Below are 27,917 nucleotides of genomic sequence, written 5' to 3' on the forward strand. Positions count from 1 at the left end.
GTAACTCTGTCCTCCCTTTTGTGGTGGCTTAGTCTTGATCTAAGGTAATGAAGATAGCAGACATCACTGAAGGTTTGGGAAGGCACATGAATTTACACTGTAACAACATTAACAACCCGAAATTAATTTTAGGCATTTTCCTTTTTACAAAGAATCCCTAAGCCCCTAGGTCAGTTCCTGTCTTTTCCCCATCCTTTTCATTTTTCCCCTTCTATCTCAGGAGCAACTTTTTTTTTTTTTTTTTGCACAGCAATTTCATGACCTTGGGCCCTACCCACAAATGCAGCTCTTGGTTTCCTTTTGCATACTTTCACTGAACTTTGAAATTACTTTGTGTGTGTGTTTGTGTGTATGTGTGTGTGTAAGATGGAGATGGAGAGGTTGATTTCATTTTATGTTTTACAATTAAGGGATAAGAACCACATGTATAAAACTTTATTGATAGTTCATAATACATAATAAAGCAAGGCCAATAACTATCATTTTAATCCATGTAGTTATTCTTCTGGATTATCCTTTTTCTTTAATTATTTGATCAGTGTGTTTTCTGACAACAGAACTGACAATGACCTCTCAGTAATATGACCTACAGTGTCAATCATTCATTCATCCTGCAAATGTTTCTTGAGTAACTGCAATGTCCTAGGTATTACATTAGGAACTAGGAATGTAATAATAAACAAAAACAGATACTTTCTCTGCCCTCATGGAGCATACAATATGGTAGGGGAGACATAGACATTAATTAACTGATCTTAAAACTAAGACAATACCAAGGAAAGGTACATGGTGCTATGAATGACTATAAGGGGTGGGATTTGATGAGTTAGGAGGTCATGGAGTATGGATGAGGTCCACTTCCCCATACATCCAAAAACTAATAGGACTCAAGAGACTAGAGAAAATCACTTAGGTAAAGGAAAGGTACTGATGAGCACTTTTTAAAATTTTATGTGCCAGAAAAAAATGAGGATTTATTTTTCTTAATGTGTATGTACTAAATATACAGTGAATTATAATTTGAAACACATAAACATTCCCAGCAATTCAACCAACAATAACAAAAATGTCAGCACTCTAAATTACCAGCTCTGTAGTCTTTTCCAATACTTCTGGTTATACAGACATAATTTTACATAGTTATGATCATTCTATATGCATCATTTTGAGTGCTGCATTTTTTTACTCATTGCTTTATATTGCCCTCTTTTATTTCTACATAGTTCTCATATTTGTCATTCTTAACAGCAATAAAATATCCCATTGCATTAATGTACCAAAGTCTGCTTAAACATTCCCTCACTGTTGGGCATTTGGGCTGTTTCCAGTTTTTGTCTGTAATATATAGCACAGCTATAAACATCTTTATACAAATAGGTTTTTTATTTCTTTTGAATTATATCCTTGGGCTATATTCCAAAAAGTTGTGTTTCTGGGTCAAAGAACATGATAATTTTTATGGCTTTTATATTTGTTGCCAAATTTCTTTTCAGAACGACTTCACCAGGTTGTAGGGCAGCAACGTATTAGTATATCTTTTCCCCCAATACCCGACAGCAGTGACTACAGTCATTTTTATTAATTTACTCTTTTTTAATTAATGCAAGACTGTGCCTTATGGCTGTTTCAGTTTGAATTCTGTTAACTATGAGGAACTGAACATTTTCCAAAACCTTATGTTGTCTCCTTTCCCCCATCTCAGGTTTGGTTAATGACACTATAACCATTTTGCCTGAAGTGCAGACCAGGAGGCCATTTTACATTCATTCCTCTCCTTTGTTCACATAGTCCATTAGTTAGTTATTAAGGTCTGTTATTTCTGACTTCTTAGTATCACATCCCATCTTTTTTTCATTTTTATTTTAAACCTTATCCTTATTCCTCCTGAATGGTTTCTCTATATCTAGTCTCAGACTCTAATAATTTCTCCATATAGATTTTGAGTAGTTTTAAAAAAAAAAAAATACAACATGTGGTCAAATCACTCTTGCTTGAAGTCCAAATGCTTTCTCGTGCACCCCTGGCCTGTAGGGTCCAGTGCCTGCCTCATTTTGCAGCTAGTAATCAGCTATACCCCTGTGCACAAACTTCCCGTAGCTACATCAAAGTATGTGTAAATTTTGGAAAACGCTATACACTTTTTACCTTTGCCCCTTTTTAGTTTGTATCCTTTTCTATGGAATATCACTCTCTCCTCTCGTTTTTCCTCTTTCCTATAAGTCTTCTCTAACATCCTCAGGCAGGCTTTTTTATCATCTCCTCTGTCCTTATAATAGCATTTTGTTTATTTTTTTCTCTAGCACTTATCTAATTGATGATAAATTATTTATTTACATATCTGCCTTCCCTGATAGACCATGGACTAGGACCAGGACCTAGTCTATGTTTTATTCATTTAGTCTCAGAACCTGTGAATATAGGAGGTGTCTTATAAATGCTTGTTGAATGAATACTATCTTATTCAACAGATGGTTCTAAATTCATCTGATCTGAAAACAGTATGCACAAATGTGATTGTGAAGCACTGTAAATCATTATATAGTGATTTAAATAAATTGTGGTGATTTATATAAATCACAATGATTAGCTTTAGTTTTAGAGAACTGGTTTTAAGCTTTTTTACTTAGGTAGTTACAGGACTCTTCCCAATTAGGATATAACTCCGCTAGGAGAGAAATAGAATCTTCATGTTTATTTCTTCAGGACTAGCATATGGGAAGCACCTAATAAAATGCTTGTTTCATTATTTTCATTTCCTCATTTATGAATTGGCCATTTTAAGTCAGTGATTTTTTTTTAAGATTTTATTTATTTATTTGTCAGAGAGAGAGAGAGAGAACACACAAGCAGGGAAAGCAGCTGGCAGAGGGAGAAGCAGGCTCCCCACTGAGCGAGGAGCCTGATGTGGGACTCTATCGGGATCATGACCTAAGCTGAAGGCAGACACTTAACCAACTGAGCCACCCAGGCATCCCTAGTCAGTGATTTTTTTTTAAGATTTTTTTTTTTTTATTTATGTATTTGACAGAGAGAGACAGTGAGAGAGGGAACACAAGCACAGGGAGTGTGAGAGGGAGAAGTAGGTGCCCTGCCGAGCTAGGAGCCCCAATGTAGAACTCGATCCCAGGACCCTGGGATCATGACCTGAGCTGGAGGCAGATGCTTAACGGCTGAGCCACCCAGGCACTCCCCCTAGTCCGTGATTTTTTTATCTAGAAGGGCGAGGATTGTTTTTTAGGGTCATATCAGTTTTCTGGTTTTCTTTTGTAAGCTTATATGCATCATCTATATAATGACAATTTTATCTTAATCTATTGCTTTTCTTGTTACTTTGAAACATGTTTTTATTGTTTCAGAAGTTCATTTTTATTATAATTGTTCTTGTCTGCTTTCTTGTTGATAGTCTTTTCTGTTCCTTTCCTTACACATTTAGGATAAAGTTACTATTTCATTTCCATCTAGGCTTCCTAATGTTTTAATTTTCAGTGGAGTTTAACTTATGGAGTTTGTTGCTGTATCTGCTATAGAGTAAGGAGCTAATCTATTTTTTGCCGATGTGGCAGTGTCAAGAAAAATAGCTGTTCACTGAAAGTGTGTTTATTGGGGGCTTCTCTGAGGCCTTTACATCCTAGTGAGATGACTACTAAATTTCCTCTCAATAAATATTTGTTGAACACCTACTTTGTATTTGAGTAAAGAAAGTTCTAGGTTGAGGTTCTAGGTCATGTTTGTCAATGTCCTGAATCAGAAGTAAGGGTAAGGCATTTAAGGAATAGAAAGATGGGCAGTATGGTGTGCAAAAGGAGAGTAGTAGAACGCTAAAACAGAGCGAGAACACACAGATAGGCCAGGACAGGATCATTACTGGACTATGTATACCATGGTAAAGAAGTTTTGTATTTTGTTCTATAAGCCATAGAAAACCATTACAGAGCTTTTGTAAGAGCAGTGACATACATTAGAGTCTACTTTATTCTCTGGGCCAAATAGATTTCAAAGTGCAAAAGTAAAGGATCAAAAAAGCTTAGTAAGAGTACCATTTCATTACAAAATAATGGTAGATTGGGTTACGGTAATGGCAGAAGAGATAGAAGTTAGCATAGATATGATTTATTGATGGATTTTTCAGCTAAGTGGCGTGAGGGAATTAGAAAAGAATGACTTTTTGGACAATTAACATCTCTCTTTCAAGGGCCATCACATGCAGAGAAGGAAGCTTTTCAAAAGGAAGTGACACGAAGATGAACATACATTCATATTCAGGGAATACTATCCCTGGAGCAACAAAAGATGGCTTTAAAAAATATTGGGTGTGCTTCAAGCTCAGGATAGTGATCTGAGCACAAGCTTAATTTCCTTTGGAACCACCATCCCAACTCCTATTAAAAATTGATAAAGAATAAATCCATAATAACAAACACAAAAGAGGAATCATAAGCAGATGAGAAATTTTTGACAGATTTCTATAAGACAGTAAATAGATGAAAGGCTGTTGACAGATTAAGCAGAGTGAGGAAGTGGAAATCCAGAGGACATAGGCCTTGGGAAAAGAGAGCCAGTCCATCTAGTAGATAGCCTCAGAGTCAGGAAGGGTTGGGGTGAGAAAAGGGTCCAAGCCAAGGGGTTTATATAGAAGTCTGTCTGCAGCGGAATTACATTTACAGCTCAGCTCTCCCCTCCATCATTTTAAGTCCTCTGCACTGCTCATACAGAATAAGGACAGCTCAATCTATTATCTCTGAGCAAATCCCAACCCAAGATTTAGGAGCCTTCACTAAAGAAATTGAAGGGATTGCCTTGGGATAAGCTAGTATTGCTAAAACGGAGTTGTTCCTTACTCGCTCTCTAAAGTGAAGTGTGTTGGTGAACAAGTTCTGCCCACAAAATAGAGATCCCAATGAAAAGAAAGACTTATCTAAAAAGCCTAAATATTCAACAGCTGAGAAAAATCTGTACCTGCTACCTAGAAGAATCTACTTAGTCCCCAATATTTAAATATGAATAGATAGCCAAAGATCACAAGACATAAGAAGGAAACCAGAAGCAGGAAGGAGAAAACCCAAGATAAATAAATAAATAAATTGACCCAGGAAGAATTATAATTCAAGACCAGAATTATAAAATAAAAATTTGAAATTTGTATCCTTATAAAGATATAGGAAGATATTGTACTTGCAGAATAAAAACACATTTCTATGGGGGGGAAAAGGTACAAAGAGAACAAAAAGATATTTTTTGAAACTAAATTTATAATTGCTGAAACTAAGTCCAGTAAAGATTAGACAGTGATTTCTTAGGTACAACACTAAAAACATAAGTGATAAAAGAAAACATTGATTAATTGAACATCATCAAAATTAAGTTTTTTGTATCAAATGATACTATCAAGAATGTGAATGCACAGAATGGGAGAAAATATTTGCAAGTCATGTAACTGATAAGTGGCTTGTATCCAAGATATATATAAGGAACTCTTACAAATTAACAATGAAAAGACACATAGCCTATTTTAAAAATGAGCAAAAGGGACTTGAACAGACATTTCTCCAATGAAGATATGCAAATGGCCAGTAAGCATAAGAATGGATGCTTAGTATCATTAATCATTAGGGAAATGCAAATTGAAATCACAGTGAGATACCACTTCATATCCTTTGGGATGGTCAAAAATATACATATATGCAAGAATAAATATTGGAGAAAAGAAAAAGAATACATATTGGAGAAAACATGGGGAAATCAAAACTTGCGTACACTGCTGGTGGGAATGTAATATGGTACAACTGCTTCAGAAAACAGTCTGGCAATTACTCAAAAGGTTAAACACAAAGTTACCATTATGACTCAGCAATTCCACTCCTAGGTAAATACCCAAGAGAAATGAAAATGTATGTCCATAAAACATGTGTACAAATGTTCATATTGACATTATTCATAATAGCCAAAACCTGGATACAACCCAAATATCCATAACTGATGAATGGATAAATAAAAAGTGGTATATCCATACATTAGACTATTATTTGACAATAAAAAGAAATGAAATACCAATACAGGTTACAACATGGATGAAGCTTGAAAACATTATGCTAACTGAAAGAAGCCAGTCACAAAAGGCCCCACATTGTATGATTTCCTTTATATGAAATGAACAGAATAGGCAGTCTATAGAGACAAAAAGTAGATGAGTGGTTGGTTAGGGCTGGTGGAGATTGTAGGGAAATGGAGAGTGACTGCTCATAGGTACAGGGTTTCTTTTTGAAATTAAATATTCTAGAATTAGATTGTATTAGTGCTTCCACAACTCTGTAAATAACTATTGAGTTGTACACTTAGAGTGTACATTTAAATAAATTTGTATTGAATCATATCTCCAAAAAGCTCTTAAAAGAAAGAGTCCAGTAAAATAATTGGAAAGAGAAAATCTCCCATACACAGAGCTTTAGACTAGAAATAGAAAATTGGAGATAAAATATTACTGCTATAGAGGATCATTTCATGATATTCCACAGCTGTCTCACAGAAGATCCAGATCCAGAAACAAAAGAAGAAAATTATGGTTACAGAAAAGAAAGAAAACTTTATCAACTTTTACAATGTAAAAGTAAAGAGACAAGTGACAGAAAATAGTTGGTAGAAATGGAGAGAAGAAATAAGTCATATAAGGGGTGATATGATCATATAATATATGTGGAGTCAGAAAGTATTATCTAAACCATTGAAATAATCAATAGGGAGGTGGAGAAATGGGGTCTCAGTAAACCAAAAACAATGAGTTAACTCTTGGTTAGAAAGACTTATGGTAGCATTTCCTTAAATGTGCTCTGGAGAATATCAGTTTTGCAGGGTATTAACATTATGTTGGGGGAGGGGATAAAACATTCCATGGTCCAGGAATTTGGAGAAATACTGGGATACACAAATGTTCTGAAACACTTCCTGGCACCTTTAATACATTAGTTTACATTCTGAATCTCCAAGAAGGGGATTTAGCATGCAGAATTTCTTATATTTATTTGACCAGAGTCTTATTTTCAGAGACCATCTTGAGAGACTAGTGTTCCACGAATATGTCTGGACGATTTGGAATGTGAACCCTGCTTTGGGGGAGGAATGGCGGTAGAGCGGACAATAACAAAAGAGTTACCGTTTGGAGAATTCGGATTCTGGACCACATTACAGTCTTGTTATCAGTGCACCTGCTTCCATTCTTGCCCCCTCTAATCTATTCACTACTCAGTTGTTAGAAAATCTTCTACAAACATATAATTCACATGACATAAGTCTTTTGCTAAAGACTCTTAATGACTTTTCATTGCTCTTAGAATAAAATCCAATCTCCTTATCAAGTCTACAATACTGTACCATAAATAATATGACTGTTGCCTAGCTCTTCATTCTTATCTTCTTCAGCTTTCCCTTTTTCTCACTTCACTCATGCTTCATTGACTTGCTATGTGCTAAGCTTCTCTTTACTTGGGGGCCTTCACATATGTTCTTCCTTCTAGAGCGTTCTCTCTGCTTGCCACATGACTGGTTTCTCCTCATCTATCAGAGACCTTCCTTGAGTAACTGAGCTAAGTAATTCTCTATCAACACACTCTGTTGGTTCTCTTTTTGGCATTTATCACAATACAAAACTACATATTTATTGTATGTTTATTTGTTGGTTAACGATTACAAACTCCATGAGGGTGGGAAGTGTGTTTGTTGTATTTACCAGTGTATATGGAGTGCCGGCAAAAATCCTAATGCATAGCAGGTGCTCAAATCTGTTGAATGAATGAAAAATGGAAGTTATCCTAACATTCTACAGAGCTGTTAGTGGAATATTCTAACCTGAACCTGTGTTAGAACAGAAAGCTAGGCAGAGCCTTTAGCTCCCATGGCAGCCCAAAGAGCTGTGGAAACATTCTAATTTGGGCAATGAGGGTAAAAGCAGAAGACAATTCGGCAGCAAATAATGGCCTCCTCCATCACAGCACACCACGTGTGTTATATGCTCAATGGTTGAAAAACCAGAAAAAGAAAAATTTCCTTTTCTTATCCAGAATTTCTTTTTTTTTTAACAAGCAAATTTATTTTATTTTATTATTATTTTTTAGAGCAAGAGAGTGCGTGCACATGAGCTGGGGGATGGGGGGAGGGTCAAAGAGGGAGAGAGGATCTTAAGCAGGCTCCACATCCAGCACTGGGCCCCACAGGGGCTTGATCTCACGACCCTGAGATCATGACCTGAACTGAAATCAAAGAGTCGGGCGTTTAACCAACTGAGCCACCCGGGTGCCCCAAGCAAATTTATTTATTTATTTATCTTTCCTTTTTCTCTTAATTTAAATTCAATTAATTAACATATAATGTATTATTTGTTTCATGGGTACAGATCTGTGATTCCTCATTCTTATATCCAAGAATTTCTATCTTTAGTTGAGTCTAATTCTTCTACTAAGCCTAATGCTGATTTATAGTCTCCACTTGTACTTAAAGCATAGATAGTAATGAAGGCTGTATGGGTGGATAAGGATGGAAACTTCTCTGTGTTCCTGTTATTGGGCTTCCATTATGACTTTTATGGGCCGTATGTATTTTTTACTTCGTGGGTCACCTCCTCCATAGAAACATTGTAACAACAACCTGTTTTCTCCTGCAGTGAGTGGGATTGGGGGAAAAGTAGCAGGATGGTGAAGAGCATGCACTTTATAACCAGATGACACCCAGGAGAGTGACTCACTAGGTCATCTTGAGGAATTGTTTAAAGTCTGTAAAATCTCAGTCTTTTCATCTGTAAAATGGAACTAATTAAATTACCTATGTCTTAGGCTTATTTCAGAGTTAAATGAAATAAAGTGCTCAGCAGTTTCTGGCATAGTTGACACCTAAAGGAATATCAGCCATAATTGTTAAGAAGAATAAGTGTATTTCAAAGATGAAAAGGCAGGTTTGTTTCCTTATTTTTTGCATATAATTTTATGTAGCTTTCCAAGAAGTTTAGAGAATCCAGTGGATATAGGAACTAGAAAGATTAGCTACAATAGCATGCCAGGATAGTGAGGGTGATCACAGCTCTACCTCCTGTGTAGAAACTACCACATTCTCATTTGGAGTGGGAAGATGCACAGCTGGGGACAATTGGTGTACAGAGTAATTATTACAATGTTATTCCTAGTAATTGTTCTGTTTTATTTCAACTGTGAAAGAGTTATATGACTTGACCAAACTACAGGAGGAGAGAACAATTTCTTCCTCTTAGTTCATAAGAAATAGTTTCCATCTCTGCCTCTGCAGAGCAAAGGCCTCCAGCAGCTGTTAAGTACTCATTAACAAGGAAGCATTGGCTACTGCAAGGGTCTGCTCCCTAGCTAAGCAGCTAAGCGTTGGGTTAGTTACTACTACTTCTAAACTTGCTTCTTCCCCCCCCCCTTGGGAAGGACTTCTTTCCTGATTAGAAGAACAACTTAATTCTTTCCCCAAGCCCAAGGTCATCGATCATTGCCATTATGATGAAGATGTTTCTCTCTTCCTCCAATGTCAGAGAAATCAGATGGGGGTTAGAAAGAACATTGAAGAAGGAGGCTGGAGTCCTGGAAAACATAGAGTTAGATTTGACACAGATATTCTTCCTCACTTTCTTTTTTTCCATTTATTTTCTCATTATTTTTCTTCTTTTCCCTAGAACCCTATCTTCTCTTCCAAGAATGGCCTACCCTAACAGGCACTACTAAGATCAGAATCTGTCGAAGGTGTGGCCCGTGGTCCTCCTGCATTAGAAGCACCTGGAGAGTTTCTTAAAAATGCAGCATGATTCTTAAGCTCCAGCCTAGACCTGCCAAACCAGAATGTGGGGGGATGAGACCTAGATATTGGATTTTGAACAGCAGCTCCAAAGTGTTCTTTGCACACCAAAGCATAAGAACCACTGCCCTGTAACATAGGCAGAGTGGGTTTTATTATCTTTGTTTTACAGATCAAGGAATGGAGGTGCATAGATGTTAAATTTTTACCAAACTCACATTTATTTGACGCCAGCAGTATGCCAGGCAGTACCCTTATTCCTTCATGCATATTATCTTGTTAATCTTCACAAGGCCTTTCAGAAATAGGTGCTGTTCCCTCCATTTGAAATGGTTTAGAGAGATTAAACAACATACCCAAGGCCATATAGCTAATAGGCTGTGGAGCCAAGTCTTAAGTCAGGTATCATTCTGACTCCTAGGCCCATGGTCTTTCTACTCTGTGGTGCTGTTTTCTTGAATCTTCATTTTTTAACAAAGCCACATGGTCTAGCATACTAGAAGAAATATAATCCTTTTCCACCTTAGTTCCACAGTGTTCACTCTCCTCGACTCAGCTTCATACCAAGGCTTGAGCTTTTGGAAAGTTTAGTTTTACATGTGAAATTTATCATGACATCTTGATGCATTTTTCCTCCTTCCCATCAGGCTCCGCAGCCAGGGCAAATCATATCAGGTCAGTTATAGCCTTCTTTGCTGGAGTCCAGGTCTTTATGGCTTCCTTCGCAGCAGTTTAGACTGTCAAGACATGTTTACAATAATATTCCCCTAACCAGCACCTTCCAGCTCCAGTCACAGCCTTCCAGATCTGTTTCAACATCTCTCATCATCCCCCACCCCCTGCCATTTGCCTTCATTTTAGTCAAGCAAACTTATTTTGTCCTTTATGTATTATTATCTCACATCTGCCTCCATTTTGTTCCAAACATGGTCCTATAGCCTCCCTCCTTTTAACTCCCCATTAGCAGCAAATGGGCTTCATCCTGGGGGCCAGATCTAGGTAATAGTGCCTGGTACCCTGTCTTTAGAAAGATTTATAGGTCAATTCTGAGATTAGTGAGACAATATTGAGAACTATTATCAGTATCTACCATGGGCTCAGAAAAAGGGGACAGCACTACAAACATCACAAATTTGCTATCTCTGCATGGTTAAAGCAAGGGCTTTAGACTCAGAACTGGGTTTGAATCTCAGCTCTGCAACTTATTACCTGGGTGGTCTTGACCAGTATCTTCATCTATAAAATGAAACCATACAGGGTTGTATATTATATAAACCACTTACCGAATGCCTGTCAATCAGTATACACGGTAGCTTACTTATTTTTTCCTTTCTTCATTCAAGATTGCCCTTAAATTAAACCTCACGGATATAACTTTTATTGGCAAGAAAGATTGGTTGAAGAATCTCATCCATCTCAAGTTCCAGTATATTAAAACCTCTATAAATCTATCAAATTGAGGGAATAGTAAGCTAGAAGGGCAGCCTAAGCAGAGAGCTGCATTAGCTATTAAAGCCAATGAACATATAGCCATGCTATTTATCAGCTTACTGCTAACATAATATTATATATAAATAGGGGTGGGGAGAAAAGGGGAAGGGAGGGAGGGAGAGGGAGAGGAAGGGAGAAACAGAAAGAGAGAGAGAGATCAATATATCATTTTTTCTATGCAGCACCTAGTACATATAGCTCAGTATATCACTAGCCATGGAAAAGTAAGTGGCTTTGGACCAAATGGAAGATGCCTGGTTTGCCATAACTCAAGATGAATAATTTCCTCACAGGTTTTTCCTAGGCTTTAGAATGTAGAATGTAGAATGGCTGTCACATCTTATTCATGCTAGTTACATAACCAGAGTTCTCTTTGTGGACGAGGGAAAAAAGATCAGACTACCGCTCTCTTATTGAAGTTTGTACTCATTTAGACATCCAGTTCCCTGTGAAGGATTTATCCTCCTTCCTGGGAGCAAAATTCAGAATCCAGTTTTTAGGGTTTGCATTCTATGGTCCAGAAGTAGTAATCAAACCCCAAAGACCATGAATAAAGATGTGCCTTATTATAAGGGAGAGTTGTGATATGCCCTGGGAGAGAAGGCTCAACAATATTTCAGATACGTCATATGTGCAGGTGGATAACAAAAGAAAGAAATTCTCCCAGATTTGGGATCTCTTGGGGGAGGAAAAGGAACTCTCACAATGAAAGAGGATATTTTGTTCTTTTCCATAGCAGCAGATTGGCTCCAATGGGAAAGATCCCCCAATACTGAAAGGTCTGCCTGGCACTGGCTATTTTCCTTTGATATAAGTCCCTGCCCTTTCCCTATCTTACCCTTCTTTGCATGACTGGATGTCAGCACGAAGGCAGACATCTTATGTTCTCTGGGATAATCATCCAGGATTTCTGTCTTCGTAATTCAGGTATGGAGACGTTCAACTTTGGAAAACCAAGATCTTGCCCTTTTTGTTATTCACATCCTGGGTCATCTTTTACTTGTACATTCATAGACCTAAATCTAGGGATTAGAATGGAAGTAGATGACTGAAAATCCTTGGATAATACCAGAAACTAAACGGAATTTCACTTTCCCAGTAGTATTTCACTCCTGACAGCACTAGTCTGTGTGCATGTTATTCCACCTCTAATATTACTGTTGTGGAGCATTCTGCAGCTGTGTTGAAGTTATTCATTTATGTGGTTTGGGCCAGTTTCTGAGAAACAGGCAGAACTAGAGAGCAGAAGAATCCATCAATGTTAGAGTTGAACAAAGAAAATTATGATCTTTTTGGACTTGCTGTCTTCCACATTGCCAATATAGATATAAAAATAAAGGATAGAAATGATATAGATTACAGTGTAGTTACAGAGAGCCCTAATTTTCAGGGAAGGAGCATGGAGGGGGGGAGAATTCCCCAAACTCATTGACTTATAATGTCAATTCCTTGGGGGTTTGTCTAATCAGTTTCCTTTATGTGTTATTTCTGTGGTGGTTTTGTCTTATTCTAGTTTTAAAAAATTATGTTAAAGACTTCTGAAAACAGAACATTTTGCTCATTTGAGATGAGTTTTTTACACTACTCAAAAAACAAGAGTATGTTTGGTCATCTTGGTAGTATTTGGAAATGCATATTTTGTTTGACATTATTTGTGAATTATATTTTTCCTCCTCAGAATAAGTGTAGAAATGCTTCCATATGTTTGAAGTTGGTTTCATCCTTTTGCTAAGAAGGAAAAAGGAAGAATGTAGTTTATAGCAGTTTTCATGTGAATACATATTTAGTAATGGTGTTTCCTCAAAGCTCAAACAGCTTTTCTACTGCTTCAATATGCTACTAAAGTTAAAAAGATAATAATATCATTTGTTTCAAAGTATTAAACTATAATTGAGATTTTTTTTAATATAATGAAACTAAACTATATTTTACTATTTTGATTTCTTATACAAATATGATCTTAGGTGAAGATCTGACTTTAATTTTTTTTTCTCAAATAGCGTAGCTATTTTCACAAATCATGTAGCATCATTAAAGAAATGCTTCAATTTTTCATATACTAAATTCTTTTCCGTGTAATAAATTCTTATATATAAAAGATTTTATATATATATAAAAGACTTTATATATATATAAAAATAAAATATAAAAATATTTAAAAATCTATTCCATAGATCTCCTTATTAATTCCTAATCTCTTTACTAGTTCCTAAGATCTCCTTTCTAATTCCTAGGAATGTTTTAATAATTGTGGGGGTTTTATGGCATATTTTAATATATGGTAGATCAAACAAATGTCCCTTCATTATTCCAGTTTTAAAGAATATTCTTGGCTTCTTCTAGATGAATGTTAGAACGATTTTGTAAAGTTTCAAAATATCTACTGGGATTTTTTAAATTAGAATTTCATTAAACCCATAAATTAGTTTAGGGACAATAATTGATTTTCCTCTCCAGGATCATGGTAGGTCTTTCCCTTTATTCAATTTTAAAATATTTCTCTGTAAACTATAATATTCTATATAAGGGTCCAGTCTATTTTATATTTAATTACAGATTTTATGGACTTTCTTTGAGGGATGTGGGGTAGGGTGTGGGGGGAGAAAACATTAACTTTACTTTAAATGTTCCTAACTCTAGTTTTCCCATTCTTTTTATAATGCTACTTTAAATAATGGAAAATTATTTGAGAACTTAATTATCAACCTATAGCAGAACAAACTATCCAATGCATATGAGGATCTCCAGATTATAGTACCATGAAGAACCAGTTTCCAACTTTTAAGACACCAAATTAGATGTGTTCTTAATTGCCTACCCAGAGCCTTTTAGCCAAGCAGGGCATTGATGATTTTTTTTCCCTCCTTATTTTCTTGTAAATGCATAGCTGTTATCATCAGTGACTATTTACTTCAAGTTCTTCGAGGCATATTCAAGAGGATTGGAATACATTTACCAACATCAGCATCAAAAGTCTGTTCCTGGGTTGACCATCTTGGGCAATGGCATTACTACAATTAAAACTTTGGGCTCCTCTCTTTTGCCTCCTGCCCAACTCAGAGTCACCCAGCAAGTCCTCTTGAGTGCTCCACCAGTGTTACTCACTGGGTCTTTTTTCATTCTCACATTTCCATCCCCTTCTCTACCAGTTTGTCCACACCAGTACGTTTCACCTTTACTCAGCCAGAGTGATCTTCCTGACACTCAAATCTGATTCCCCTTACTTGTTTAAACGCAGGATAAATCCAACAAATATAGATGAAAAGAGCCAACTGTATTTGCAATATTATGTTGGGTGCTAGTCATGCAAAGATAAATAGGAGCTGGACTTGTACCTAGTTGTTAAGGGATAAAGGCCAGACTTGTTAGCATCACAGCCTAGAAGCTAGTGACCTGACCAGTCTGACTTCCTGCCATTCCCTTCCCTGTCTCCTGACATCCAGCCAAGATGGACTCCTAAGAACACACTCAGCTTGACTCTACCTTGTTTTGCCTGTTCTTCATGGCAAAATCTTACCCTTCTTTCAATGCCAAATTCAGAGTCATGTGCGATGTGAAGCTTTTCTCAATGCTTCTCTCTCTTCTAACACCATGGAGTGTAGAGCTAACTGCTCCCTTGACTGCTGGCCCTCAGCAGTAGTTTGTACCAGTAGTACAGCACATAGAAACTCTGATAGCTGATCGTCTCCAGGTCTGTCTTCTTGGCTTTATGGTGGTTGTCTTGTAGCAGAGGCCCTGGGTCAGTACCTTTCATACCCTGCATATTCTCTTACAAATAGGCACTGCGGTGCTCAAGTCTGAGAGGAAGCCAACAAGCAAAAGAAGGTGCTCAGGCCTTTTTTTCTTTTTCAGATAAATTGGTAGTATTTTCTCAAGGCAAAAGTTCAACTTATTTTTTGCATCTTAGAGTTGTACTGTACTTCTGGGCCTCGGTGAAAACATCTTGGAGGCAGCTTAGGATACTAGAAAGAGGGTCAGGATTGGAGCCAGAGAACCTGGGTTTAGTCCACACTAGCTCTATGAATTTGAGTAAGTCATAAAACCTCCATGAGGCTCAGCCTCCTCCACTACAGATTAGGAATATTTATTTCCTACCAGGTTGTTTTGAGAACTATGTGAAATTATACATGTAAGAAGCTGAAAAGCATTTTATAATGATAAAGCACTATAAATGTCAGTGTTATTTTTATTATGGTTATTTTATATGTAAATGAAGACAGTTTTACATAAAATATTTCAGTTTTGGAAATTCTCCAGTTGGCATTTATTGCTTTGCCTGGTTATGCCCTTGCTTCCCCAGGAGTGCTACTAGCAGGGGTGGCCTGACTCCATAGAAATGTTAGAGCCACTATTTCTCTAGCCAGTAGGGAAGTTAGTAATCTGTATAATGGAATCAATAATATCCACCTTACTAAGCAAAACAGTTTTGAGAATTATAAGAAATAACACATGAATGGCTGGTACTAAGTAGGTGCTTGATATGTGTTATATTCCCTCCAATCTCCATTTACATTTTGGTCTTGCCCATCAAACCAGTTCCATTCCTGATCACCTTTATGTTCCATTTCCTATATTCTTGCTCCTGGACTGCTAAATGGTCCTGGAGACAAATAAAAGGCAAGACAATACAGACAAGAGCCAAGCTGCCTCCTCCTCCTCATCTCCTTCTTCCCCTATCTTCCATGTCCTCCTCTTCTCCCTTGTTCTCCTCCCCGTCTCCTCTACCATTCTCTTTCTCCTACCCACCCCCATCTCCCTCCTCTCCTTCCTCTTCATCTTCTTTTATAAACTTCACTCCCATGCTCAGCAGCAGCCCTAACATCCTCTCTCTCACTTCCAATCCTGCAAAAATTAAGTACTCTTCCATATCATGGCAAGGCAGAGCCTCTGTTTGGGCAGCACATGGCAACCCCTTTGCCATGTGTCTGCCTGCAAGATTATTCTGGGATAGAGTAGAAGAGGACCTTCTTGACAAAACACTGTCTCCCTTCCTAATGGAAGAGTTTTTTGGTTATGAAATATTGATGAAAGATTGTTTCTGTCTGAAGAAAAGTTCCCTTCCAGGGACTCAGGGTTGAAAGGAATGTCTTAAAGAACTGAGATACTCCTTTTGATTTCCTGTGTCTGGCTGGTAACTCTCGCAAATAGTAACAATAGCCGTGACGTACACGGCCTGAGAACGCGTGGATGGGGAGAACGGGGGTTAGTAGATAACTGAGTTATTCGCAGACTTGCAGTTTATGATACCGCACATCTGTGCGGCCTTAGACGCTTCCCCCCAGCTCTGTGGTTCTGGGTAGAGTCTCCCGGAGCACGGGAGGCTGGGGGATTAGTAGCAAGGCTTTGCTGTGTGTTTTGAAAAGAAATAGGTCTGGTTTCTCTTTTGAGCTGAGCAAATGTCAGATGACAGTCAGTTCTCTACATAGCTGCTTCAGAAATAAATTTCTCTATGCTCTATGTAAGTGATGAACCACTAAATTCTACTCCTGAAACTAATATTACACTCTATGTTAACTAACTGGAATTTAAATAAAAACTTGAAACATTAAAAAAAAATATTTCTTTGTGTGGTGCTCAGGTTTCTACAGTCAGGTATGGCAGCCCATCACTGGGACATATTTGAAAATGCTTTATGCTTATATAACTAAATTGGATTTTCCCATGTTCTTTTCAGAAGGAAAGGCCTGAGGTTTTCAAAGGCTCTATTGAGTCACCATCCTTGGAAACTGTTATAGTTTGTCTCCTAGCAGATTTCAGAGTCCTTAGAGAATACAAAATGAGAGAGAGAAGTTTAATGCATGGGAAAAGTGATGTAGGAACCATCAGGCATGGGCTTGGGAAGACAGACATAGACAGCATGCTGTATTGAGGTCTTGATTTCCAAAGGTAAAGGATGTATGAAGAACTGAAAGTATCCTTACCTTTACCTTCACAGTTTAACTTCCAGTAGCGCTGGATAGACCTTGATTGTGGCTGTGGACTCTTATCCCAAGGATTGTCCTAATCTATGCCTCAGCTTATTTTATTTGTTCTTTCTGTTCTGTACAGATTCATGAAGGTGGCAGGAAGCACGGTGGATGCAGTTACCTGGCAACAGTAGGTATTCACCATTTTTGCACTTACTTATTATAGCTACTGTGAAATGAAAGATAATTAGCTGTTATGAGCTTTATAGCTGACATCTAATAAGCTACCCTTTATCCTCCAAGAGAAAAAGTCAAAACTAACTCCAAAACTGTTCTTGTGATGCATACTATCTCATAGTAATATAATTTTGCTTTGTTGTTAAAAAAAAAAACCCAAAACAAAAAAACAATGAAAGCTCAGCTATTTTGTATACGCTTAATCTGTCATCAGTGAACAGGTAATGGGAATGTGAGCATGTCATCATTTACCCATAAGGTTTTCCTTGGGAATAAATTTCCTTAAGAGAGGAAGTAGTTGTAATTACTCAATATATAATGTGAAAATAACAACACTTTATTATAGTAATGGCAGTGGTCTTAATTAGTCCAAGAATGTAACTAATATGAAGCACTTAAAAAAAAAAAGAATATGAAGGGAATGAAGTAGCCTCAAGAGAAGATAAACCCCAGTATTCCGGGAAGAAGCTTATAGTGGCAAAGACCTCTTACCCTAAGGGTAGCTTGATTTGTAAAGATAATTATCTGATATATAAATTAATTTTCTTTGAGTATCCTTATGGTATTGGTGCTGGAATGTCAACATCTCACAATATCTCACCAATTTTATATCAGAATCCTGCCCTTCCTTTTTGTAAGAAATCTATCCCATAGCATCTTCCAAGTCATCTTTCATCTAATGTGGTCCTCACAGCTCAGACATGTGCTCCTATTCTGGGCCCTCATAGCTGTCAAGTGTGACTACCTCACTCAGTAACTCTAACCCTGCCTGCCTAGCACATTTACTTCTCTTCTCTATCCTCCATTTTAAGTGGGTCACAGTATCCCTTGGGATTCATGACAGTTGTGAAAAAAGCAAGAACAGTGGATGAACTCTTTATTAACTATCCCAAAAGGATTTTTGATCGTTGGAAATCAATAACTTCAATCATAATGGAAAATATTTTATTACGCATTTATACTTAGTTTCTCTAAGCATCATTTTAAATGTTTCCAGAAATTCTTATCCTTCCTCCTTCAATTTGTTTTGTGAGTCGTGGATGAGTAGGTCTAGAGATCTCATCATTCCCATGCTTAAAACCCCTCAGTGCCTTCCCTTTGTACTTAGACAAAAGGCCAAACTCTACTCTGGCCTCTAGGGAAGGTACTTTGTGTTTGGCTTCTGCTACTCTATGATTGATTGCTTCTAGTGCCACCCTGACCTTACTCATCCTGTCCCAACACACTAGTGGTCTTTCACTTTTTAGAAGGTTCACATGTGTGTCTGCCTCAGGATCTTTGTAAGTGCTGTTGTCTCTGCCTGGAATGCTGTTCTCCTCATTTTTTGTGTGGCAAGTTCCTTCTTATCGCTAAAGATGCAACTTACATGTACTCTCCTTTGAGAGGCCTTCCCTGATGATAACACAGACCCCCTTTAATTCTCTTTCTTAGCTTTTTTCTTTCCATGGTACTTTACATAACTTATAATTACTTTACAAAACTTATAATTATTTTTTTCTCTTAACTTGTCTTTGTAATTTGTGTGTTTTTCTCTTCCACCAGAATAGCACTTAGTCAGTTCAACAAGTACTTATTTAGGCAATTGTTTACTGAGCCTTTACTCTGGGGAAAAATAACAACAATGATGAAACTGTTTGCAGGAACTGTTGCAAACCTTTTATGCCTTACTGTATCCGACCCTCACAACTACCAAGAGTTTGGGACTAGTTTTATCTCTTGCATAACTTAAAGTAAGTTGTAGAAAATCCAAATATTACACAGAAAGTTGTAGATTTTGGACTTAAAGTTGAGTGTGTCTCACTCCAAGGGCTATTCTCTTAACTGTTTATACTTTACGATTTTTTGCTGAAAGTATTACATTCTACTAGAGCAATTCAAATCCTCTTCAGTATCTTTCATCAAAGGGTATCTGGATAACATAGCAAAAAGGCTGACGCCTAAAGAATTCCTAGTGTTTAGAAGGAGAAATAAAGAGATCAGTGTATGAAAATTTTTGGGTAAGAATGTAAGACTTGCTCAGATATTATGACTGACAGGGAGGAATCAGAAAAAGTTTTTCTTCCATATTCAAACATTCTCCATACCACAAATGGAATGAAGTGAGCCCAATCTTTTTTTATAATGGAGAAATAAGATTTTTATAAATATATTTTAATAATTAGCTATTTTTAAAATATTGGCCACCTCTCAAGATAAATGTCATGTGTTTGCAACTACTCTAAAAATACCCCCCAAAGCAGGCAAGGGGTTGTGTTTCTTTTGGCTCTAGGATCAGCACTCATTTGGGGACAACCAGTAGCACCTGGAATCTACCATTTATCCCTTCCAGCCACAGTTTTCAGTCAAGACTTGGAATAGTCATGGAACAATTCCAGGAAATCCTGGCCAGGAGAATTCAGTGAAAATTAAATCCAAATACCATGTTTCTCTAACCCTGAGAAATGCTGAGGTGAACTTCCTAATGTAAAGAAATTAAGAGTCATAGAAAAAAAAGAACACAGAATTTGTCAGTAAATATCTATATATAGGTAGCCAAAAAAAATCAATTCAGTACTGGAATACTGAACTTGGAGCTTGAACAAGAGCTCTGAATCTGAAGTAATAAATAAATAGGTCTATACAGTTAGACTATTTTGATTTGAAGGTTCATGCTCATGGGTTTTGAGGACCAAGACACATGACTTAATGATTGGTCCTTCCCAATCCATGCAGAAAACCCAGCAAGAGGTAGTGAGATGAAGTTCCAATTACAAGAGTAAGTAGTACAGTAGTTTGTATCAGTTATCAATGATAAATCTGGACCAAAAAAATAATACACACACACACACACACACACACACACACACACACACACACACACAGGAGAATGACCAAAAGGCGACAGAAGCTAGAGAAAGTTATTCAGTCCTTGAAAGAAGTGAATGATGCTAATGAGATCTGTGGTTACTTAAGAATCTATGTGGCATCATGTGGCTAGAACTCAAACAAAATACATGGTTGTATATTGGTTTGAGGTCTCAGAAGGAGTCAGAAGGTAGAAATCTCAGAAAGAGGGGGTTTTGGGCAAAGCACCAAATATGCACATAAACTTCCTTCAAATCCTTGCCTGATCCCTGCAATGTGCATATTCAAGGGAGACCCCAAGGAGCCTGGTAGAAAATAACAGCTGGAAATCTGAAAAAGTTGAACAGCAATTTCAGCTGCTGTCTGTCACATGAGGGACAGAGATTGGAACTTGAATTTCACAAATTTAGAGGGACTTCATAAACACCTTGTGCTTTCCAGTGAAAACTAAGAGTTATGCCTCAGGAGTAAAGTCTTGTCCTGGGACTAAGGATTTGCCCTAAATCTAATGTATAACCTAAATAGATTCACCCTAACAAAGTGTAAACTGAAGCTGCCACAAGAACAAGATGATCAGTCATTCATCCAACTTCATGCTATATCCAAAACCAACACTCTTCTGTCTCTACAAAATATCATCCACATTTTGAAGTACATGATTTAAAAATTAGTAGATATGCAGAGAAATAGGAAATTGTGACCCATGGCCAGAAGAATGAGCAATAAATAGAAACCGAGGTGACCTCAGAAATAGAATTAGTTGACAAGAATTTTAAACAAGCTGTTGTAAATATATTCAAATAATTAAGGGAAAATGTTTGCATTGAGTGGATAGATTAGCAGTGAAATGGGAACTACATATATATAGAACCAAATGAAATTTTTAAAGAAAAAAAGAAACTGAAATGAAAAACTCACTGGGTGCACTTAACAAGAAGTTGGAAACTACAGAAAAAAGGGTTAGTAAACTTGTATATAGATCATTAGAAATTACACAATTAAAGAACAGAGCAAAAATACTGGGAAGAAAATGTTCAAAGTTTCAGCAATCTCATTGTCAATATCAAGATGCCTAACATTTGTATAATTTGAGACCAGAAAGCAAGAAATAGATAATAAAGCAGAAATTTTTTTTGAAGAAACTAAAACTGAACTCCTCTCAAATTTGGTGAAAAACATTAACTTATAGAACCAAGAACCTAAGAAAACCCTAAGAAGGATAGGGGCTCCTGGGTGGCACAGTCAGGTAAGTATCTGACTCTTGGTTTCGGCTTAGGTCATGATCTCATGATCCTGAGATCAAGCCCTGTTTTGGGTTCTGCTCAGCACAGAGTATGCTTGTGATTCTCTAAATCAATCAATCAATCTTAAAAAAAAAAAAAAAAAAACAACCTAAGAAGAATAAATACAAGGTAAATCATGCCTGACCATATCATAGTCAAACGTCTGAGAACAAAGGATAAGGAAAAAAACCTTTCAAAATATTCAGATAAAATCATACTTTACATACTGAGACCAAAGACACAAATTATGGCTAACTGAACATCAGAAACAATGGAGAATAGAAGACAATGGAACAACATCTTTAAAATGCGAAAGAAAAGAAGCCAGGATTCTATATCTAGCAAAAATATTCTTTAAAAATGAAAGTGAAATAAAGATGTTTTTGATAAATGAAAACCAGTAGACCTGTGCTACAGGAAATACTAAAACAATTTCTTCAGATAGAAAAGCAGTAATAACATCTGAAGGAAAACCTGGATTGCAAAAAATAATGAAACACATTGGAAATTGTAAATTTGTAGATAAATGTAAAAGACTATTTTTTCTCTTCACTTCTTAAAAAAAACAAATGAGTAATGCAGAAAAAATACAACATCATCTTATGGGGTTTATAACATATAGATGTAAAAACATATGGCAATCATAGCACAAAGGAGGAGGAAGGGAGGAGGACCGAATGGAATTACACTGTTGTGAGGTTCTTTTATGTGAAGTAAGACAGCATTCACTCTAAGAAGACTGCAGTATAAGTAAGGTTCAAATTATATTCCTAGAATTAAGGTTTTATATAGAACTAAGGTTGTTGATCTAAAGTAAAGTAAATCCAGGTTATCCTGGATTATCCAGACGAACCCAATGTAACCATAACAGCAGAAGAGAGAGGAAGATTTAGCTACAGAAGAAAAGGTTATGTTAATATGACTGAGAAGGACTTGACCCACCACTGCTGGATTTAAAGATGGAAGAAGGGGGCCATGAACCAAGGAATGTGGGTAGCATTTAGAAGCTGGAAAAGCCAAGGAAATGGATTCTTCCCTAGCACTTCTGGAAGGAAGACAGCCCTCCCAATACTTGATTTTAACCCAGTGAGACCTATGATAGTATCTAAACTACAGAACTGTAAGATAGTAAATTTAGATTGTTTTAAGCCACTATCTGTTAATTTGTTTAGAGCAGAAGTAGAAAACTAATGCAGTACCTAATAACAGAGATCCAAATACACAAAGGAAAAACTAACAGAACCACAGGGGTAAGAAATAGACAAATTCACTGTCATATTTGAAGATTTAAAAACACCTCTTTCAGTAATTAATAGGATAATTAGATTAGAGGAAGGATATCAAAGATTTGAATAACACTATGAATCAGCTTCACGTAATTGACATTTGTAGACTACAACTGAACACACATTCCTTTCAAATTCACAGGGAACATTCACCAAGATAAACCATGTGGTCAGCTATAAAACAAGTTTCAGTAAATTTGAAATTGAAATCATACAGAATGTTTTTTGATGACAAAGATATAAAGTTGGATATTAGTAACAAAAATATCTATCAAACATATAAATATTTGGAAATTAAATTACACATTTTAATATAATCTATGGATCAAAGAAATCATTAGAGAAAGTAAGAAATATTTTTAAATGAATATGAAGTTATTTTATCAGAATTTCTGGGATTCAGCAAAAGCAGAGCTTAGAGGGAAATTTATATCTAATATGTGTAATTAGAAAAGAAGAAACACTTGAAAGCAATGACCTTCATTTCTATATTAAGCTAGAAAAAGAGCAACCTAAATACAAAAGAAGTAAAATGAAGAAAGTAACAAAGATAAAAGCAGAAAGCAGTAAAACATAAAATAGACAAAGAGGAGAGAAAACTTACAAAACCAAAAGTGTTTCTTTGAGTAGATAACAAATTTGAAAACTGGAGAGAGAGAGAGGAAATTGTCAGTATCAGGAAAGAGATACTTACCGTAGATCCCATAGACATTAAAAGTATAATAAGGGAATATTATGAACAACTTTATGCCAACAAATTTGAAAATTGAAAGTTTCTTGAAGTATACAGTTTACCAAAAATGACACAGATTAAAAATTCTTAATATCCCTATTTAATGGCTCATTTTGGAGAATCTGGCAATTTCTTATATAACTAAATATATACCTGTTCTATGACAAAGCTATTCCATTGCTAGGTATTTATCCAGAGGAAGTGAAAACAAATGTCACACAAAAACTTTTATAAGAATGTTCATAGCAGGCAAAAACTAGCAGCAGCCCAGGTGTCCATTGGCAAGAGAATAGATGAGACAAACTGTGGTGTTCTCATACAAAAGAATGCTACTCAGCAAGATAAAAGAACAAACTAATGATACACTCCACAACATGGATGTTGTCTCAGAATCATCATGCTAAGTGGAAAAAGGCTTATATAAAAAATTGCATATGTTGCAATTATATGAAGTTTTAAAAATTAGAACATTGCCTTTGTAGTTGTAAGGGCAAGGATATGGATCGAGAGGGAAAGGCACATGAGAGAATTTTCTGAGGTGATTGTAATGTCCTACATCATGATAGGGGATTTGGGTTACAAAGGAGTATGCATTTGTTAAAATTCATCAAATGATACTTAAGATTTGTGTGTATTATTATGTATGTAAAATTTACTTAAGAAAAAGAACCATAAACAGATGTTGAATTCTAGAGTTAAACAATATGCCTAAAGTTTAGGATGAAGTCTAAAGTCTGCAACTTATTTTGAAATGCTTCAAAACATAAAATGGATCAATGGATGGATAGAGAGGTTGATAAATGTGAGACAGAGCATATAATAAAATGTTAATTGTAGTACTTAGGTGGTAGCTTCATGGTTTTCACTATATAGTTTTTTCCACTTGTGTCTGTTTGAACTTTTTTATGGTAAAATATTCAGAAAAAGCCTAAATTGTTATACCTAAATAATGTTATCTATTATATAATATAATACATTGGTATGAAAATATTTATGAAAAATATAATAAATGGAAATGCTTTTGTTAAGTGAGTAAGATATAAAATACATAAATCATACTTCAGTAATATAAAAAAATACATGTAAACTCAAAAGGCACTAATAGGTCAAAAGTGTTCATCTTAAGATATAGGGAGTAATGAGACTGTTTCATTCTCATTTTTACTTTTCTGTAGTTTCCCATTTTTCTGTAATAAGCATGTATTGCATTTTTGGTTTTTTTTGTTTGTTTGTTTGTTTTTTTTAAAGATTTTATTTATTTATTCGACAGAGATAGAGACAGCCAGCGAGAGAGGGAACACAGCAGGGGAGTGGGAGAGGAAGAAGCAGGCTCACAGCAGAGGAGCCTGATGTGGGGCTCGATCCCATAACGCCGGGATCACGCCCTGAGCCGAAGGCAGACGCTTAACCGCTGTGCCACCCAGGCGCCCCTGCATTTTTGTTTTTAATACAAACCATCAGTACCCAGCTCCACCCTTCTGACCCCCATATCCATCTCTCCAGAAGGAATCGTCACAATTTAAGCCACTTCTTCTATTTGTTTCCATATTTCTAAACAACAGTCTGATGCTGCCACTTCTTAATGTTTTCCCCAATTCAAATATTATCTATTAATTTCCTACTATGGAAGATGAGAATTTAGCTCGCATAACCTCTCTAACTCTTTACATACTGAAACATATTTACCTTTCCCCATCCTCCAGTATTTTATATCTAAGTATTGGTTAGATCAGAATTCAGTATTCACATTTTTATTACTATGTAAATATGACTCAGCAAGACTGTGGTGTACTATGGTTACATTTTCTTTCTTTCACAACTTTCTGTTTTCCCTGGAGGTAATAACTGTCTCTTTTTCATTTGCCTAGTTTCCATAATCTACCACTAATTCATCCCTCCACTCTGTACCAGAGGAGTAAATCTCCTTTCTTTCTATGCAAACACCCCAGGTAGTCATCAGTTTCATCTTGTCCTTGTCCTGCTCTCCCGAAGCCATCCCTCCTCTGTTCCCATCTGGACTGGTTGATCTCCGTGCTTCCTGCACAGCTGTTGTCCTGGGATCTCCCTTCACCATCATCTTGGGGATTCCTTTTGACTCTCTTATTTATTGGATCCATGCCTTTTTTTGAGGTTTACTCCCTCATTTTGGTGGAACATTTTTTTTCTAGGAACTTCATGAGAAAAGATAAATGAGAGGTAAACATGTCGAGACCTTGTATTAGGGTTGATTTATATTTTGGATGTATATGGATTTCTCTCAGATTTTGATGCTTTGGTTCCATTTTATTCTAGCTTTCCTGTAACTATTGAGAAATTCATTGCCTTTTTAATCCCCAGTCCTTTTATTTGCCCTGTTTTTTTCTCTCTTGGTCCATTTAAGATCTTTTCCTTGTCCCCAGTGATCCTTTATGTTGACTCTCTTTCTATTCTGTTCACTGGTATACAGTAGACCCTCTCAGTCTGAAATTCATACCCTTCAGTTTAGGAAATTTTCTTGGATTTTTTTCTCTTTGATAGTTTCCTTCTATTTATTTATTTATTTATTTATTTATTTATTTATTTATTTTTGTGCTTTCTCTTTCTGGAACTTCTGCTAGTCAGCTATCAGGACTCTTCAAATAGTACTCTAATTGTATATTTTCTTTCCCTTACTTTTTCTTCTGTTTTTTTCTGATAAATCTCCTTAATCATCTAAATTTTCATTTCTGTTATCATATTTCTAATTTCCAAAAGTTCTTTTTGTTCCTCAAACCTTCCTTTTAATGACTTCTTATAGCTCCTTTACTTGTTTTTGGATGCAGTATCTTCTGTTATCTCTCTGAGGATATCAACTTTAGTTGTTTGTTTCTTTTATTCCTTTTCTTCTTTTCTCTTCCCTTCTTTCCTTTCTTCTTCCCTCCCTTCTTTCCCTCTTTCCTTTCTGTCTCCAATAATTTTTTATGTCATTTGCATTAAACTTTTTTCCTCTATGTTCTTCCCTCCTTCTACCATTTTTTTATTTTGGTTTCTGTCTTTCACATTAAAGATTTTCCTCAAATGTCAGATGATACTTGGAACTCTACTCTTACTTGAGAGAGAGGCATGAAAAGCTGATCAGACATTTTTTTGTTCATGGATATTTCTTCTTAACTAGTGGGGGTCTATGTCAGGTGGTCTGACTAGGTTATTACATTAGGGGACTCCTAACTGTCCATATCTGTTGGTCTTTTCTCTTATGTAATTTAGTTTTTCCAGAGAAGAATTCTTTCTCCTCTCATCTTAGAAGCATAAATCAGCAGGCATTCTCACATTTGAGGAAAGGGGCTAAATATCTTATTGTTTACTATGTAGCCTTTCATTTATTTTTTTTTTATTTTTTTAAAGATTATTTATTTATTTATTTGACAGAGAGAGACAGCCAGTGAGAGAGGGAACACAAGCAGGGGGAGTAGGAGAGGAAGAAGCAGGCTCCCAGCAGAGGAGCCTGATGTGGGGCTCGATCCCAGAACGCTGGGATCACGCCCTGAGCCGAAGGCAGACACTTAACGACTGAGCCACCCAGGCGCCCCACTATGTAGCCTTTCATTTAATCCTCTTGTTTGCAATATGGTTGACCCCACCTCAACTATGCATAGTGGCTCTGACACTGGCACAACCTCTAGTGTCCTACTTTATCAGAAAAGGGGCAGTTTCTTAACTGTGGAAGGCAGTGGTCCTCCAACTTTCTTTGTTTCAGGACTCTTTCATGCTTTAAAACTATTCAGTGCCCCAAATAATTTTTATGCAGATCATATTTATAAATATTTACTGTATTAGAATTAAAACTGAATTTTATAAAATGCTTATTTTAAAATAGTAAACCCATTACATTTTACCATAAATAATGTATTTTATAAAATAACTATATTTTCTCAAAAGCAAAAAAATTAGAAGAGTGGTGAAAATTAATGAAGATTATTTAATATTCATGCAGATCTCTTTAATACCTAGCTTAATCGAAGATAGGACTCATATCTTTTTATATGTTCTATGCCAATATGTTGTTTTGGTTTAAGAGTTTGAAGAAAATTTGCCCTCCCAAAGATACATATCTAGAAAAGGTAAGAGTATTTGAATAGCCTTTTTCAGATTATTATGGCTAATTTTTTTCAGATTCTACACCAAAAATCAATAAGCAATAGTTTTCTAAAGGTTAGTTGAAGTGTGAAATATGAAGCCATACAGTGAACTTTTCATACTCTGATGTATAAAAATCTATTGGTCTTATATTTTGAATGTATCTTTTACCCATGCATGATTGTGTAACATCATGCATCTGTTATTTGGAAAATATTGTTTTATTGGGTTGTGAGTTATGCAGATCTCC

The 27,917-nt window shown here is 36.2% G+C and overlaps 1 protein-coding gene across 1 annotated transcript in view; it reads left to right on the forward strand.

The window, feature by feature from the left end:
• The window catches only part of LOC123783643 (inactive heparanase-2), a 244,803-nt gene that overhangs the window by 11,866 nt on the left and 205,020 nt on the right, over positions 1-27,917 (forward strand). Inside the window, exon 4 of the mRNA XM_087862506.1 lies at positions 17,332-17,379. Within this exon, the coding sequence (XP_087718632.1) occupies positions 17,332-17,379 (48 nt within the window). The remainder of the gene's footprint in view (positions 1-17,331; positions 17,380-27,917) is intronic.

This window comes from Ursus americanus, chromosome 6 (assembly GCF_024610735.1).
Source record: "Ursus americanus isolate L20-20 chromosome 6, mUrsAme1.1.p, whole genome shotgun sequence".
Classification (NCBI taxonomy): Eukaryota; Metazoa; Chordata; class Mammalia; order Carnivora; family Ursidae; genus Ursus; species Ursus americanus.